At 43.0% G+C, this 19025-nt stretch overlaps 1 protein-coding gene across 3 annotated transcripts in view; it reads right to left on the bottom strand.

The window, feature by feature from the left end:
• The window catches only part of osbpl11 (oxysterol binding protein-like 11), a 31362-nt gene extending 13041 nt beyond the window's left edge, over positions 1-18321 (bottom strand). Inside the window, exons 1-8 of one of the 3 annotated variants that reach the window (XM_063006024.1) lie at positions 18110-18321; positions 15061-15129; positions 14234-14409; positions 11610-11689; positions 10519-10692; positions 9368-9566; positions 7505-7692; positions 1467-1607 (exon numbers count right to left, since the gene is read on the bottom strand). In XM_063006024.1, coding sequence (XP_062862094.1) covers positions 1467-1607; positions 7505-7692; positions 9368-9566; positions 10519-10692; positions 11610-11689; positions 14234-14409; positions 15061-15129; positions 18110-18213 — 1131 coding nt within the window. In that variant the 5' untranslated portion in view covers positions 18214-18321. The remainder of the gene's footprint in view (positions 1-1466; positions 1608-7504; positions 7693-9367; positions 9567-10518; positions 10693-11609; positions 11690-14233; positions 14410-15060; positions 15130-18109) is intronic. The other 2 variants (XM_063006025.1, XM_063006026.1) reach the window with 2 other exon arrangements.
• Between the last annotated feature and the right edge of the window lie 704 nt (positions 18322-19025).

Here is a 19025-nt window from a genome sequence, read left to right as displayed (position 1 = left end):
TTGCCAACACCCTGAAACTGGGCTGCAGCACAGTGGCCAAGATCATCCAGCGTTTTAAAAGAGCAGGGTCCACTCAGAACAGACCTCGCGTTGGTCGTCCAAAGAAGCTGAGTGCACGTGCTCAGCGTCACATCCAACTGCTGTCTTTGAAAGATAGGCGCAGGAGTGCTGTCAGCATTGCTGCAGAGATTGAAAAGGTGGGGGGTCAGCCTGTCAGTGCTCAGACCATACGCCGCACACTACATCAAATTGGTCTGCATGGCTGTCACCCCAGAAGGAAGCCTCTTCTGAAGTCTCTACACAAGAAAGCCTGCAAACAGTTTGCTGAAGACATGTCAACAAAGGACATGGATTACTGGAACCATGTCCTATGGTCTGATGAGACCAAGATTCATTTGTTTGGTTCAGATGGTCTCAAGCATGTGTGGCGGCAATCAGGTGAGGAGTACAAAGATAAGTGTGTCATGCCTACAGTCAAGCATGGTGGTGGGAATGCCATGGTCTGGGGCTGCATGAGTGCAGCAGGTGTTGGGGAGTTACATTTCATTGAGGGACACATGAACTCCAATATGTACTGTGAAATACTGAAGCAGAGCATGATCCCCTCCCTCCGGAAACTGGGTCGCAGGGCAGTGTTCCAGCATGATAATGACCCCAAACACACCTCTAAGACGACCACTGCTTTATTGAAGAGGCTGAGGGTAAAGGTGATGGACTGGCCAAGCATGTCTCCAGACCTAAACCCAATAGAACATCTTTGGGGCATCCTCAAGCGGAAGGTGGAGGAGTGCAAAGTCTCGAATATCCGCCAGCTCCGTGATGTCGTCATGGAGGAGTGGAAAAGCATTCCAGTGGCAACCTGTGAAGCTCTGGTAAACTCCATGCCCAGGAGAGTTAAGGCAGTTCTGGGAAATAATGGTGGCCACACAAAATATTGACACTTCAGGAACTTTCACTAAGGGGTGTACTCACTTTTGTTGCCGGTGGTTTAGACATTAATGGCTGTATATTGAGTTATTTTGAGGGAAGAATAAATTTACACTGTTATATAAGCTGCACACAGACTACTTTTCATTGTGTCAAAGTGTCATTTTGTCAGTGTTGTCCCATGAAAAGATATACTTAAATAACTGCAGAAATGTGAGGGGTGTACTCACTTTTGTGATACACTGTATATACACTATATATTTACATATGTGTGTAATATGTAATGTAAAACCAAGATCCGAGCAAAGGTAGCCTATCTTAACCTAAGCCTACCTTTCCTAATCTACAAGCTGCACTTGGTTCATTTTCTTACATTAATCAGGTTCATTTTATTCACATGAGCTGTGTGTGTGTGTGTGTGTGTGTGTGTGTGTGCTAATAATATGTTTATATAATTCAAAGTGTTTCATTTTTATGTGACTAAAATGACCGAATATATGAAAATGTGTTGACGTGGAAATCGCAGGCGTGGTTCTCACCCTGGTAAGGTCCATGCCCAGTTTAAGCTGAGAGAGAAGGTGCAGGATCACGCTGCGTTCTTCCTCTACCGCTCCCAATTCCTCTTCCTCAACCGATAAGGTGTCTTCCTGTTCCTCTTCTGTATCAATATCCTCCTGCTCCTTACAGACACATTACAGTCATATGATCATTTTTGTGGGATAGATTATTTTCAGCCTGACAAGATGCACTGAAGTTTACTTAAAATAATAGCACGTCATCTTTATACCTTAAAAAGGTTCTAATATTGTTTTTTTTTTTAATGCATTTTCTCCCCATTTTCCATCCAATTAAGCGCAGTCAATTTGGGATACCCGATTGCATCCGAGGAGAGCGTGTCGCTTCTCACGCATCTTCCGACACGTGCACAGACCTCCTCTTCTCGCCCGTGCATTCTGCACAGGCGTCTCTTCTGCCAATCAGGGTCCTTACACAGCGTGTGAAGACCCACCCACCCACCCACACATAGTCCGTTCGTCCCCGCCCTAGCAGATACGGTGGCCAATTAGTACCTGCTGCAGGCGCTGCCAATTATGCCCGCTAAATGGCGAACAGCCGTCGAGATAGGAGCCGTCGCTTGGTCAATTTTTTGCTTTGTGATACGAGCCGAGATCTGAGTTGCGGGCGAGCGAGCGAGCTTACGCCACCCGCCAATTTCAAATTGTTGGTGTGGTTGACGGAGAAGCAGCTCACAGGAGATACCGTGTCCGAAAGCATCATCTGTGAGAAGGCGCGAGACATTTAAGCAGGGCTCTAGAGTGCGACCAATTTGGTCGCACATGCGACCTATTTTCTCAATGGTGCGACTAAAAAAAAAACAACAGACACACATTAGGCCAATATCATGGTCTAAACCAATCAGAGATAGTGAAGGGCGGGACATTATTGTAGCGGTGATATGTGAGCGACATTCAGCTCAGCCAATCAGAATGCAGCACCAGGTTTATACACGTGCGTTCGGACGTTCTGCAGTAAGTTTAGTTTTGTATATGAGACTCGCCGGATGTCCCCAGAATGGAAGTTCGGGTTCTGGAGCTCGGCGGTGTAAAGTGTTGTAACGCTCACTTAAGTCCTGACTAAACAGTTAAAGTGACTCTACCCTGTCGTGTGCCTTTATTCCCGCACCTCCACCACCGCACAGCAAAAGACCCGCAGCATCCCCACCGGACAGCGGCTAGGTGAGACGACCCTCTACAGTAGCAAGGGGCTAATGCTAGCGGTAAAGTGCGGCGATAGTGAAAGTAAAAACACGACAATGTTTTCGTTAAGTAAAATATAAAAATAACTAAAAGACCAAAATATATTACAATACATGTAGTCAAAATACGCAGTGAGTGGCACCGCAAGCGATTTTGGGAATCTGTGTAAAAGATTCAGTAAAGCCGATAATATAATGCACTGCATTTAAGATTACACTCTAACACTCTAGAGCCCCATACACACACACACACACACACACACACACACACATACACACACACACACACACACACACACACACACACACACACACACACACACAAACCCACACATATATATACATATAATTTTAAATATACATACACACATAAATAGATATACACACATACACATTTACTCTATTATTATTTTTATAATTTTTATAAGTGTGCTATAATTAGTCTATAATACTATAATTAACTGTAAAGAGCATGGGAAGACCATGGCCGGCAATAGTGTATTTGTGACTGGTTCTAATACATTTCGAATTGAAAGGCTGAAAAAGCCCAATGCATCTATAAAACACATTACATGTGGCGATAAATGCACTGCCCAAGTGTCCCCTCTCCCCACTGCCTTTCAGCGGCAGGCAGCAGCAAACAGATCATCAGACGAGGCCATGTTGACCAGATTGTTAGTTATTTACAAGTCAATATTGCCTGTATGGACAGTGATTTAAAAAAAAAAAAGTGAACCTGTAAAACTGCGGTGTTAAATGCGATGCGGTCAAAAATTTGGGTGCACCTAACTTTTGTGCTGGTGCACCTAAGAAAAAAAGTTAAGCGCACCAGTGCAACCAGTGCAAAACGTTAGTCTAGAGCCCTGTTTAAGGGGATTTGGTGCAGCAGACGGCGGGAACATCAACAACAAGTTTATTTCTTTACATTCTCTTTTATTATGTGTTATTATTTTTTATACATTATTTGTTATTTATAAAGTACACTTTTCTTATTTAAAAACAAAAAATGAAAAAAAATCGGTGTGGTTTTTGGGGGGTTGGAACAGATTAATTAAACTCTTAAGTCAAGGTTCCACTGTATATATACAGTGTATCACAAAAATGAGTACACCCCTCACATTTCTGCAGATATTTAAGTATATCTTTTCATGGGACAACACTGACAAAATGACACTTTGACACAATGAAAAGTAGTCTGTGTGCAGCTTATATAACAGTGTAAATTTATTCTTCCCTCAAAATAACTCAATATACAGCCATTAATGTCTAAACCACCAGCAACAAAAGTGAGTACACCCCTAAGAGACTGCACCCCTAAATGTCCAAATTGAGCACTGCTTGTCATTTTCCCTCCAAAATGTCATGTGATTTGTTAGTGTTACTAGGTCTCAGGTGTGCATAGGGAGCAGTTGTGTTCAATTTAGTAGTACAGCTCTCACACTCTCTCATACTGGTCACTGAAAGTTCCAACATGGCACCTCATGGCAAAGAACTCTCTGAGGATCTTAAAAGACGAATTGTTGCGCTACATGAAGATGGCCAAGGCTACAAGAAGATTGCCAACACCCTGAAACTGAGCTGCAGCACAGTGGCCAAGATCATCCAGCGTTTTAAAAGAGCAGGTTCCACTCAGAACAGACCTTGCGTTGGTCGTCCAAAGAAGCTGAGTGCACGTGCTCAGCGTCACATCCAACTGCTGTCTTTGAAAGCTAGGCGCAGGAGTGCTGTCAGCATTGCTGCAGAGATTGAAAAGGTGGGTGGTCAGCCTGTCAGTGCTCAGACCATACGCCGCACACTACATCAAATCGGTCTGCATGGCTGTCACCCCAGAAGGAAGCCTCTTCTGAAGTCTCTACACAAGAAAGCCCACAAACAGTTTGCTGAAGACATGTCAACAAAGGACATGGATTACTGGAACCATGTCCTATGGTCTGATGAGACCAAGATTAATTTGTTTGGTTCAGATGGTCTCAAGCATGTGTGGCGGCAATCAGGTGAGGAGTACAAAGATAAGTGTGTCATGCCTACAGTCAAGCATGGTGGTGGGAATGCCATGGTCTGGGGCTGCATGAGTGCAGCAGGTGTTGGGGAGTTACATTTCATTGAGGGACACCAACTCCAATATGTACTGTGAAATACTGAAGCAGAGCATGATCCCCTCCCTCCGGAAACTGGGTCGCAGGGCAGTGTTCCAGCATGATAATGACCCCAAACACACCTCTAAGACGACCACTGCTTTATTGAAGAGGCTGAGGGTAAAGGTGATGGACTGGCCAAGCATGTCTCCAGACCTAAACCCAATAGAACATCTTTGGGGCATCCTCAAGCGGAAGGTGGAGGAGCGCAAAGTCTCGAATATCCGCCAGCTCCGTGATGTCGTCATGGAGGAGTGAAAAAGCATTCCAGTGGCAACCTGTGAAGCTCTGGTAAACTCCATGCCCAGGAGAGTTAAGGCAGTTCTGGGAAATAATGGTAGCCACACAAAATATTGACACTTCAGGAACTTTCACTAAGGGGTGTACTCACTTTTGTTGCCAGTGGTTTAGACATTAATGGCTGTATATTGAGTTATTTTGAGGGAAGAATAAATTTACACTGTTATATAAGCTGCACAAAGACTACTTTTCATTGTGTCAAAGTGTCATTTTGTCAGTGTTGTCCCATGAAAAGATATACTTAAATATCTGCAGAAATGTGAGGGGTGTACTCACTTTTGTGATACACTGTATATATATATATATATATTTTTTTTTTTTTTTTTTAAAGGGTCCTGTTTTATAAGCGTTCTTATGTTCCATTTTAATGTTTCATCCTAGTCAGGGTTGTGTGGGTCCGATTTCCCCAAAATTATTATGCGCAATGCAGTAACACACCCCAGACAGGACGCCAATCCATCGTGTGTGGACTAAGCTCCATGTGACACACCTCCCATGCCACCCCCCCTAACTGGACGCTTGGCTGGGTGGCTCTTTTTATTCCTCGATCTATTCATCGATTTGTTTTTCTTCCTTTTCAGTAATGCACTCTGAGTAGCTGTTAATAACAGCAGTAAATCTATAAACATTGGATTTTCTGAGCCACTGCGGGAGAATCTGCTGGAAATATCTACGGCTCTGACTTGGCTTGGGTTGGTTTATTGACATTTCCTGTAACCTAAAAACTATAGCAGGATTCTTTCCAAATCCAGCTCGTGCCCACACCCTGGTCTTGACTCCAGATGTTCCCGTTTCCTCAGGACAAAACAACTAAAAAAAGACTTGAATAAATGAATAAATAGGAATGACTAATATGAGCTATAAAAAGGAGCGACAGGTTTAATCTGTTATTCTTCAGACATTTCACTCACACAATAACCTTAAACAAACTAATATTTAATTCACTTTCATTTTGTTTTCATCAACCACTTTATATTGGTCGGGGTCACGGCAAGTCCGGTTTTATATTCATCCTGTATAAGTCATCAGTAAATAGATGTACGTTACTTGGAACCCCATACAAAGCATATAAAGTTCCTTTTTGAGAGAACGCCCGTCATTAAATATTGCTTTTTAAAGCCAGGTGATCTTATTCATTAAGACTTTACAATAATGACCGGACATCTGACTAAATAAGATAATAACACATCAGCCAAGGTCAGATTGTACTAATGTTCCATTTAGTCACAACAGGAAAGTCGTAGCCTAGTGGTTAAGGTACAGGACTAGTAATCAAAAGCTCACTGGTTCAAGCCCCACCACTGCCAGGTTGCTGCTGTTGGGCCCCTGAGCAAGGGTCTTAACCCTCAATTGCTTAGACAATATACTGTCCCAGTACTGTAAGTCGCTTTGGATAAAAGCGTCTGCTAAATGCCAAAAATGTAAATGTAATCAAAAGCTCACTGGTTCAAGCCCCACCACTGTCATGTTGCTGCTGTTGGGCCCTTGAGCAAGGCCCTTAACCCTAAATCGCTCAGACTTCATACTGTCACAGTACTGTAAGTCGCTCTGGATAAAAAAACCTTCGTTAAATTACTGTCACACAGTATTAGTACAACTCTGTGCAGTATTATCTGCTGACAACAGCATTATGACCTTTATTTAACAAACATGTGCACATTAAACTGTAACAGGTGACTCCAACTAAACTTTTTCTATGTGTCTGTTTTCCCAAGAAACTCCCGTTCCTTAAAAAATTAAAAGAAATATAAGGTCGGTTATAATAGTTTGAATGTCGGAGGTGCTACCGCCCGATCGGGCATCGACATAGACACGATTGGCTGTGTCTGAGGAGGGGGTGGCCCAAGCCCTGGACTGGCATAGACTGTACTGGAAATCAGACCCGCCACGACCCTGACTAGGATAAACGGTTGATGGGTATGAATAGGAAATCTTTATATTACTGATCCATGTCACACAGTGCAGACTTTTAGCTTAGTAAGCTCAGTTCACCCTTTAATGGTCTCACCAAGTAAATAGTGTTTAAAAAATTACTATTCCTGGGACTATACCAACAACAACCAATTAATAGTTTTTAATAAGTGCACACTGTATTTTTTTAATGAGCCTTTACTAAACAGTTGAGACGATCACAAAAATGATGAAACTTCAAGTTTACCACAATGTTATCTACCAATATTTTTGAGTTTAACACACGTCAACCAAGCAGTAGATCCGGCCCAAACAAAATACAGCTTATTTTTACCCAAGTATTTAGACTCCATGGTTAAGCAGACCATTAAAGTGTTAAACTGATGTTTACACTATAAGCATTTTTTTTTTTTTTTTATGGACATTTTAGCTATTTTAGTCTTACAAACAGTTAGTGAAGAAGAACGTTTCCTACCCCAGCAATGTCGCAGGACTCCATCTCGGCCGATTCTGAATCCTCGCCTCGCGTCTTGCCGTCGTCTCCGATGCTGGCCAGGGTGCCACCATTGTTCAGGACCTCTGGCAGTTTGGGCTCCAGCCACTCGATGGTCGGCCCTGCGGGGCAAACGAAGCCTTGTTCTGAGCTGCTCATGTCACCGGACCCTACGTGCGGCAGGGGCAACAAGCCAGAGCTTAGAACCACAACCGTACGTGTCTGATGGCAAGACGTTCACATTCGCACACAGATCAACTTTTCCGGGAGGAATAAGTCGCCGACTACGATTAACTCATCGCAAACGCTACATTACATTTTATATCCGAGCGCAGACCTGCTAATCTAACAGGAGCCACGGAGCAGCTAAAATACCGTTCCACCCCACCGACTGCTGGACGCTTCGTGTGTTCTCGTTCTTTCAGCGAGCGATAAAATATGCATGCTTGTCGACAGGATCAAATTTAACGTCAGTGCTGAATTTCAAGTACACCTGTACTAAGCTCTGCAGCATTATGAGTAGCATTGTGGCTTGCAACATTGATGATAGGGCTTGTAAGATACTTGAAGCAACAAAAATACACGTCGATGGAGGAAAACTGGCCACTCGGAGACTCCGAGACAGAAGGTTGCTCGATTCATTAGTAAAATAGATTCACGACAGACGCACGGCAGCACATTTTGGGGAAGCCGGCGAACGGCTCACGCGAGCGACGCCCTCGAAGCTCTGGTTACCTGCACTGGCCTATCGAGAGGGATACAGTTCCTCATCCATTATGGAACTTTATTCCACTCCGTGGTCGAGCCACAGGTCATTAATACTACAAGAACGTGGCCTTGGATTAACTGATTTGCTACCATGAACACACGTTCTACAAATACAGGTGAAAGGAAATCATCACCATGTTTCCATGAGATGCTGGGCTACAGGATTTATCATTCTCCAAATTATCAGCTCCACTCACCATATAGAAGCACTTTGTAGTTCTACAATTACTGACTGTAGTCCATCTGTTTCTCTGCATGCTTTGTTAGCCCCCTTTCACCCTGTTCTTCAATGGTCAGGACCACCACAGGACCACCACAGAGCAGGTGATATTTAGGTGGTGGATCATTCTCAGCACTGCAGTGACACTGACATGGTGGTGGTGTGTTAGTGTGTGTTGTGCTGCGCTGCTGGAGTTTTTAAACACCTCACTGTCACTGCTGGACTGAGAATAATCCACCAACCGAAAATAGCCACCCAACAGCGCCCCGTGGGCAGCGTCCTGTGACCACTGATGAAGGTCTAGAAGACGAGCGACTCAAACAGCAGCAATAGATGAGCGATCGTCTCTGACTTTACATCTACAAGGTGGACCGACTAGGTAGGAGCGTCTAATAGAGTGGACGGTGAGCGGACACGGTGTTTAAAACCTCCAGCAGCACTGCTGTGTGTGATCCACTCATACCAGCACAACACACACTAACACACCACCACCATGTCAGTGTCACTGCAGTGCTGAGAATCATCCACCACCTAAATAATACCTGCTCTGTGGTGGTCCTGTGGGGGTCCTGACCATTGAAGAACTGCGTGAAAGGGGGCTAACAACTACAGTCAGTAATTGTAGAACTACAAAGTGCTTCTATATGGTAAGTGGAGCTGATAAAATGGACAGTGAGTGTAGAAACAAGGAGGTGGTTTTAATGTTATGGCTGATCGGTGTAAGTAGTCTACGTATGTATTCAGATATACCCGCTGTACTATCCAGCGCTGTACATTCACTCTATTACTTTATGAGTCTATGACTACACAAACATGGTAAACTGATTAGATTAACACTGCTGAAGGTGCGTCGTTACCTCCCAGAGGGACTTTGTGCCGAGCCACCTGCTGCAGCTGCAGTATGTGCAGGCAATCACTGAGGCAGCTCATCGTGGCCAGGGAGGTGGCTTTGAGCAGCAGGAGGTCCTGATCCAGCGGGGAGGGGTTATGGCTGGCTGGCAGGCGCTCGATGCACTGCACTAAGTCTCTGTGTTGGTCCTGCGCCTGGCTCATCATCTGCACGACAAAAATACACATGTAATTACATCACTTACTAATAATAAGTAATGCAGGGATGAAAGGTTTGTATCATATTATATATACTTAACATCTGTTACCCCCAGTATCTTTAGTCTAACCTAATGTCTAACCCTCTAAAACCACCTCCTTGTTTCTACACTCACTGTCCATTTTATCAGCTCCACTTACCATATAGAAGCACTTTGTAGTTCTACAATTACTGACTGTAGTCCATCTGTTTCTCTGCATGCTTTGTTCTTATTATTTATTTAGGTATTATTTAGGTGGTGGATGATTCTCAGCACTGCAGTTACACTGACATGGTGGTGGTGTGTTAGTGTGTGTCGTGCTGGTATGAGTGGATCAGACACAGCAGCGCTCCTGGAGTTTTTAAATACCGTGTCCACTCACTGTCCACTCTATTAGACACTCATACCTAGTCGGTCCACCTTGTAGATGTGAAGTCAGAGACGATCGCTCATCTATTGCTGCTGTTTGAGTCGGTCGTCTTCTAGACCTTCATCAGTGCTCACAGGACGCTGCCCACGGGGCGCTGTTGGCTGGGTGTTTTTGGTTGGTGGACTATTCTCAGTCCAGCAGTGACAGCGAGGTGTTTAAAAACTCCAGCAGCGCTGCTGTGTCTGATCCACTCATACCAGCACAACACACACTAACACACCACCACCGTGTCAGTGTCACTGCAGTGCTGAGAATGACCCACCACCTAAATAATACCTGCTCTGTGGTGGTCCTGACCATTAAAGAACAGGGTGAAAGGGGGCTAACAAGGCATGCAGAGAAACAGACGGACTACAGTCAGTAGTTGTAGAACTACAAAGTGCTTCTATATGGTAAGTGGAGCTGATAACATGGACAGTGAGTGTAGAAACAAGGAGGCGGTTTTAATGCTATGGCTGATCGGTGTAAACTGCATATACGTGGCACTCACCTCCCGAGCCTCCACCAGATGGTCACGTATCGTCAGACGCTTGCTGGCGTAGGTCGAGGATCCACGGTTGAACAGCGAGCCAGTGTTCTGGTTCATCCTGCGCTGGGACGCCGGGGAACTGGTACTGCCCTGCGAGGCCGCAGAGAGACTGCGGGTCTTTAGTGGTGGGTTTGTCTTCAGGACGAAAGCAAATCATATAAAACTGTCCACCACAAACAGTGCACCCAACGGGCACAGACATGAAAAAATCCACTTCATTCTACAAATAGTACTTTCTAACTAGTTAACCCAGTAATTTGGGGGTTAGTTATACCAGTCATGGTGCCTTTGGTTTGTTTTTTTCTTTCTTCTATCCACTGTTTTGTCATTGTTCTCTTATTCACCCGATCCAGTCGTGTCCAACTGGATCTGTCTCTCGTCACTGCTGTCACCCCACCCCCAATCAATGAGGGCTGCAAAGAGCCTCGCACTGCCATGTGTGATGAGCAACCCCCCCGTGCAGTAGTCACAACCGGCCAGCAGAGGTCGTAATTGCAGCAGCAACGAGGAACGCTGCTTCAAACGTCCAAATTAAACGCCTTTATATTAACAAAATACAACCAAGTAATTCTTTTGTACTTTCTTCAGACAAATATGAATTATTTTTATTTATTTATTAGGATTTTAACTGCATGATTTACACACTTTGGTTCATGACAGGAGAGGTAGTCACAAGTTTAATATCAAACACAGTCATGGACAATTTTGTATCTACAATTTATCTCACGTGCACGTCTGTCTTTGGACTGTGGGAGGAAACCCAGGGTTCCTCGTTGCTGCTGCAATTACGACCTCTGCTGGCCGGTTGTGACTACTGCAGGGTGGGTGGGCCTCTTGTCTGTGTCGCAGTGGGCCAACCGTGGTCTTCCTTGATTGGGGGTGAGGTGACAACAGTAACGGGAGATCCACGCAGAAAGGACCCGGACCGCCCTGCCTGGGGATCGAACCCAGGACCTGCTACCCACCGAGTCGCCCATCAGTTAAATAAAAGTCGACTCGACATTTCTAGAGATGGGGTTTGTACCAACAGTAAAAGAAGCGAGCGTCCTCACCTTGCCCATCGCCTCTGTGTGATGCTGGGTGCAGATCTGCAGCCTGCTCACCCAGTGTTGCCTCTCTTTAGCATTGGCAGCTGAGAGGAACAAACAAAACACAAAAACAATCTCTCATCATGCAACCCTGAGAGCTGGATCAGCGAGTTATACGAAATCGTGCTTCAATTTATGTGTACCATCTAGGCGCCGCCATGTAATCGGTGTTGTACTTCTATTGCGTTTTTATTGTGTTTATTCTTTATTTTGTGTCACTTTTTCTCGCTTTTTGTATCATGAATCTGACTTTTTCACAAGAGGGCGGCAAAAAACAGGTTTATTTAAGGGAACGACTACTCTCTTTAAGGATTGTATATATGCAAGTTGTACATTTGCTAGTACCTTGTACATCCTATTTACTTACTTACTTTATTTGTTTTAATTTATCTTCTTTTGCTTGTTAAACTACTGGAGACCAATAAGTTCTGTTTCCTTGAATTTTTTTGGTGATTGTGACAGACCCATTTGATCTGAACACAAATGTAGTTTCTGATTGTCTGTATCACATAGAAATTTTGAGAAACATGAGATTAACTTTACTGATTATAACACATTTAAATCTTATACGTGTCATTAGTTCAACTGAGCTAAAAGTGTTTTGCTGCTGATTTTCGTTTCTACTCAACATCTGGTGCATCTCGTATTAGTGTCCAGCAATAGTCAGCCAGCACTGACGGATTCCAGTGGCCTTGGTAACATTTTTCCATTGTGGCAATGTCTTGGTGAAAGCATTCGCCATGCTCATCACTTACTGCACCAAGATTAGGGAAGAAATGCAGGAAATTAATTTTCAGTGACGTTGCACTTCATCACTTTGTAAGCTTGAAGAAGGTTGTCACCCAGCTTGATGAAGTTTGGCGCTCGATAGTTGCAAAAAAAAAAATTTCAACAACATCCTGGAATGATTTCCAAGTGATTTTCTCAGGTCTCACCACCAGCTCTTTGAACTGATCATTCATGATGTGTCACATTTGTGGACCAACAGAAATGCCTTCACTAATCATGGTATCAGTTATTCTTGCGAACTCTTCTTGCTTTTTATTTGTTCGTTGCCTTTATAAAAATTTTCATCAGCCCGAGTTTTAAGTGAAGTGAATATCTTTTTTTTTTTGGGTCCACAAGTGGTTTATGTGCAATATTGTTCTGCCCTGGGGTCAAATTCTGATGAATTGGCCAGTTATTTTTAGTGTAATATGATTCTTCTTATGACTGTCCCAATTGCAAATGAAGCAGCAATACTTGGTATATCTGAGCTGCAATCCAAGAAGCAGTGCCACTCTAAATCTCCAGCTGTTTCAGTTGTAGTTGCTGTACTTGATGTGTTTCAACAACAGTTCCATGTCCTGGTATGTTTCCTTCATGTGTAAAGCATACCAACAGGTACTGAAGGATAGACATTGTCACTGTATAACAAGACAGCCTTGAGGCATGAATCAATAAAATGGTGATAGGAAAAATTTGAGGTGATTTTTGTTATCAGCAGCTCAAAATACCTAAGACACACCCAAAAGTGTTCAAGAAACAAAATCTCTGTTGACCAGTGTAATTTCCCTCGAAACAAATAAAGTATCTGTCTGTCTATCTAACAATCTCTCTGTCTATCTGTCTATCTATCTATCTATCTATCTATCTATCTATCTGTCTGTCTGTCTATATGTCTGTCTGTCTATCTGTCTATCTATCTATCTGTCTGTCTATATGTCTGTCTGTCTATCTGTCTGTCTATATGTCTGTCTGTCTCTCTGTCTGTCTATCTGTCTGTCTATATGTCTGTCTGTCTATCTATCTATCTGTCTGTCTATCTGTCTGTACGTCTGTCTGTCTATATGTCTGTCTGTCTATCTATCTGTCTGTCTGTCTATATGTCTGTCTGTCTATCTATCTATCTGTCTATACGTCTGTCTGTCTATCTATCTATCTGTCTGTCTATACGTCTGTCTGTCTGTCTATCTGTCTGTCTGTCTATCTATCTATCTATCTATTTATCTATCTGTATGTATGTCTGTATGTCTGTCTGTCTGTCTGTCTATATGTCTGTCTATCTATCTATCTGTCTGTCTGTCTATCTATCTATCTATCTATATGTCTGTCTGTCTGTCTATATGTCTGTCTGTCTATATGTCTGTCTGTCTATCTATCTATCTGTCTGTCTATCTGTCTGTCTGTCTGTCTGTCTATCTATCTATCTATCTATCTATCTGTATGTATGTCTGTCTGTCTGTCTATATGTCTGTCTATCTATCTATCTATCTATCTGTCTGTCTGTCTGTCTGTCTGTCTATCTATCTATCTATATGTCTGTCTGTCTATATGTCTGTCTGTCTATCTATCTATCTGTCTGTCTATCTGTCTGTCTGTCTATCTGTCTGTCTGTCTATCTGTCTATGTGAAAGTTTGGCAGCATAAACATTTAAAAAAGTTCTTTAATGTATGAGAAGCTTATGGGTAAGACTTAGTGCTCTACTGTAATAGAAAAGGGGAAGTATTGACATTTCCATTATTGCTTCACTTATGTGCAGCCCGGAACTTAATGAGCTGCACAAAATCCTGCTGAGCGAGCAAGTAGAATAAAAAGAGAAATGCACCTCTGAGTTTGTACTGCTCCCCGCTGATGGCATTGACGGTGAAGGTGTGCGAGTCCTCGTCGCTGGGGGAGATCACTGCACCCGCTAGAGGCAGCGTGCCCCTGGGCTTCTGCTGTCTGGACTGCTCGTTTACGAAATACTCCAGCAGACCCGCTTCGTTGTTCAGCACAAAGAATCTAGACAGGATAGAGAGCAAATAAACAGTTGTCACCTTTAAATCTGGTACAGTATTGACATCTGCTTAAACAGTCTGCTCACAAGTACAAGTGAAAATACTTCAGTGACCCGTTCACTTTACATGTGCAGGGCATGAACCATGTCAAGTCTTTTGCTGCATTAAATGTTCAAATGTGTAAACTCTTGCTTACATTCACATATAGGCTGTTTCATTGACTAAATCAAAATAAAAAGCAGCTAGTTTGCACACCTGACTTGGTGCTTCCATTCTGGGGTCCTCAGTGTTTATTACGTGAATGTGTTGAGCTTTTCTCCCAATTTAGCGTAGTCAATTTATCTTCCGCTGCAGGGGATCCCCGATTTTTTGCAGTCGAGGTGGGTAGCCCTTAACAGAACCCTATTCCACACATTCACGCTGCACGGGCGCCTCTATCCGCCAATCAGGGTCCTTACACAGCGCTTGAAGACCCCACCCACATAGTCCGATCATCCCTCCGTGCAGGCACTGCCAATCATGCCCGCTAGATGGCACCCAGCCGAACCGAGGAGTTGAGAATCTCGTAAACGTAAATGTGTTGTATTATCAGTTTTACTTCAAAACATGATGCAAATCTAAGCAAAATATTTGATGCTTCTCAGAAAGTACTTACCTATACTGCCATCCAGTCACCAGATTTGTGTACTTCATTAAATACCCGTCCACATTTTCCATGTGATCACTAAAAACAGATACAGAAATTTTAAATGTTAATTTTATTTTAATAACACGCAATTTACTGATATGTTGTCTCTATTTCAGGGGTGGGCAATTAAATTTTCCAAGGGGCCACATAAGAAACTGGGACTGTTGTGGAGGGCCGAACCAATGGGGTGAACTTCATTCTGCTCAATTTTAATTTGATCTCTTTATAAAAAGCAGTAAATTATACAGTTCTGATCATCTGTTACTGTTTAAATGTTACAATCAGAAAATGAAAAGTAGGCAGAGTAAAAACATCAACATTATTTCACTATTTAATCAACTAATTTCTCAAAAACAAATGTGAACAAAATGTGCAGGTTTTTAAACTTTACACAAAGTTTTTTTGCTATTTTGTTTGGAGTCTAATCACCTCATTTGCTTTTTTTTAGTCCTCTGTTATTGTTGGATATTCTTTTTAAAATCACTAAGCTGGTCCTGACTGCTTCATTTCTGGATGTGTTAATTAAAAGGTCCTTGTTGCTTTGCAGTTTAGTTAGAGAAGCTTCAGGTGTGACGCTCCGCATCGTTCATGTTCTTGTATTTCTCTGTTTAGTACCGTAACAGCGATTTAAAGCATAAGTTGTGATCCTTAAACAGCTTTACATCTGACTTTAGTAAATAAATACTTTAGAAGTTCATGTCTTGTTAAAAACTCGACCATCTCTATCAATCACACTCGGTTCTGTTCGCCGACACATAACGCTGAAGCTTTATACACTCGTCTCACACACACTTGCGGAAGTTTAAAGAACTAGCGCTCCCGTCAAAATAAATACAATCCTGTTATATGGCGTGTGTGATGTACATTTATTGACGTCTGATTTTTAATTGCCACTGACCTCATGCGGGACCGGTTGGGGATGTCTCGTGGGCCGAGCTCTACTATGCCCAGGTCTGATCTATATGAAGGCTTCTGTTGAATACTGATCAAGAATTCATTTAAAGTAGTCTTTAAATGATCCATAATGAATACGAAAGTCAAATTTAATTATTCTCACAGACCATTTAAACGTTAGTAGAAGCAGTAATGACGAACAGAAAGTAAAACTAGGGATGTTAGTAATTAACCGGTTCAACCACATTGACAGAATGTTTTATACCCCTCCACCATAACATGTTATCATTTGTGATTGGTAACGATGGAGGTGGACAGAAGGTCTCCTGAACGCATTTCTATAATTTGACCGACAGGAGGAATGTAAACAAGCCATGCTGTTTTCTTATAGCCCTGTTTAACCAAAACAACTCTGAATCTTGAACCGGTTCCATTCAGGCTTCTTAGAATCCTGGTGCTATTCAGAGAACCGTCGAGGATTTGCACCAGTTTTTAGTGGAACCAAGAATGCGTCATCAACCGAAGGTGCTGCACATCGCACACCAGAAGTAAACAGTAGTAGCAATCTGACAGAGCACATAAACTACCTGTGAGCATTTGTGCTGTTGTTACAGGTGTTTGTTTGATCCAAAAATCAAGCATGGATGAACTACTGGTGATAAGAAGACGTTTCCTTTCCTCTAAAACCTGTCATGCCTACGGATGTCTTCACTGGAAAACCTACTGTTCCTTGGGTGACGCTGGGAACGAACATTCCCAGTTCGGGACCTATTTATTTTTGGTAAAAATGCACCGAACTGTTCAAATTGGACTAGAACTCGTCCCACATCGGTCGACGAGGGCTATTAGTGTTTATGGCACTTATCCAAATCAGAACGATCCATGCTGTACCTAAAGTGCTTTTCCGTTTCCAACTGCACAACAGTACTTATGAAACTAGAAGTTTGCTGAAGGTGAGGCTGTGATGGAATTCTCGACCTGGCACTGAGAGCAAACACACCACGAGAATTATTATCAACAGTAGCAGCAACAACAGGATGATTTTCAGTTTGACCCGCAGCAGCTATTGAGCTGTTTCATTTTATGTTTTTTTTAATGACATGGCTCTAATAAAATCTCTTGCAGTTGGGCTTTAAATCAGATACTGTCTCACTTCAGTGGTGATTCTATCTGACCATCAATGACTTGTATAAGTCCATTTTAGTACGTTTGTTCACTGGTCAAGAAGGGTGACCAAATTAAGCATATGTTCTTAAGTACAGTACACGTCACACAGCAATAGAAAACAACCACTAAATGTGGGATTACAAACAAACCGTGTCGTACTATTATGCGTATTATCAGTTCACAAGGTTTTATATACACTGATCAGCCATAACATTAAAACCACCTCCTTGTTTCTACACTTGCTGTCCATTTTATCAGCTCCACTTACCATATAGAAGCACTTTGTAGTTCTACAATTACTGACTGTAGTCTATCTGTTTGTCTACATGCTTTGTTAGCCCCCTTTCACGCAGTTCTTCAATGGTCAGGACCCCCACAGGACCACCACAGAACAGGTATTATTTGGGTGGTGGATCATTCTCAGCACTGCAGTGACACTGACATGGTGGTGGTGTGTTAGTGTGTGTTGTGCTGGTATGAGTGGATCAGACGCAGCAGCGCTGCTGGAGTCTTTAAACACCTCACTGTCACTGCTGGACTGAGAATAGTCCACCAACCAAATATATCTAGCCAACAGCGCCCCGTGACCACTGATGAAGGTCTAGAAGACGACCGACTCAAACAGGAGCAATAGATGAGCGATCGTCTCTGACTTTACATCTACAAGGTGGACCGACTAGGTAGGAGTGTCTAACAGAGTGGACAGTGAGTGGACACGGTGTTTAAAAACTCCAGGAGAGCTGCTGTGTCTGATCCACTCATACCAGCACAACACACACTAACACACCACCACCATGTCAGTGGTCCTGACCATTGAAGAACAGGGTGAAAGCAGGCTAGAAAGGTATGTAGAGAAACAGATGGACTACAGTCAGTAATTGTAGAACTACAAAGTGCTCCTATTGGTGTTGATAGGACTTTTTAAACCACATATCAGTCAGAAATAAAAGCATACCTGTACTGCCAGCTTTTGGAGGTCGTCCTGAACGAGCTGTGTGTGTGTAATTCCAGCCTGCCGTCACTCTCGGACATTCGGATTCCTGCTGTTTCAACCTGCATTGTCGTTAGCTTAGCTTAGCTTAGCTTAGTTTAGCTTAGCTTAGCCGGCTAGCTACAGTGGCCTCGGAGAAAGACTGCCTAGCACAGATTAGATTAGATAAATATCGAGTAACAATACAGGACTTTTAACTACCAAACCGAACACTGAGAGACAGTTCTCGTAGGCGACATAAAGGCTGATATATTAACGAGGAGCGACATTTTTATTTTACATTAATACACAGAAACAATAATAAGAGTAAATGTTTTGCTCCTCTCGGGCTCCCGGCTACCATGACAGTCTGAACGTTAGCATCTAGCTCACGTGATGTGTGAGTGTCAGGGGCGTGGCTTCACTATCAAAATGCCTCATGTTTACTGGAACATAATGCATAATATTATTTATTTATTTATTTATTAGGGTTTTAACGTCATGTTTTACACACTTTGGTTACATTCATGACAGAAACGGTAGTTACTCGTTACACAAGATTCATCAGATCACAGGCTTTAAAGTCAAACACAGTCATGGACAATTTTGTGTCTCTAATTAACATGACTGCACCGTCTTTGGACTGTGGGAGGAAACAGAAGGAGAACATGCAAACTCCACACAGAAAAGACCCCACGTAGGGATGGAACCCATGACCTTCTTGCTGTAGGCGACAGTGCTACCCACTGAGCCACCCATGCCGCCCCCCACTCCCTTTATTAACAGTTTGGAAACTGAGGACACACTTAACGCAGACAAAAAAGTCAATTAACAAAGGTCAATTAATAAAGGTTTTCAATTAACATGACTGCATGTCTTTGGACTGTGTCTGTGGGAGGAA

The sequence above is a fragment of the Trichomycterus rosablanca genome, chromosome 12 (genome assembly GCF_030014385.1).
Source record: "Trichomycterus rosablanca isolate fTriRos1 chromosome 12, fTriRos1.hap1, whole genome shotgun sequence".
Classification (NCBI taxonomy): Eukaryota; Metazoa; Chordata; class Actinopteri; order Siluriformes; family Trichomycteridae; genus Trichomycterus; species Trichomycterus rosablanca.
The sequence above is the reverse complement of the archived record's forward strand: the minus strand, read 5'-3'. Positions and strand labels throughout refer to the sequence as shown.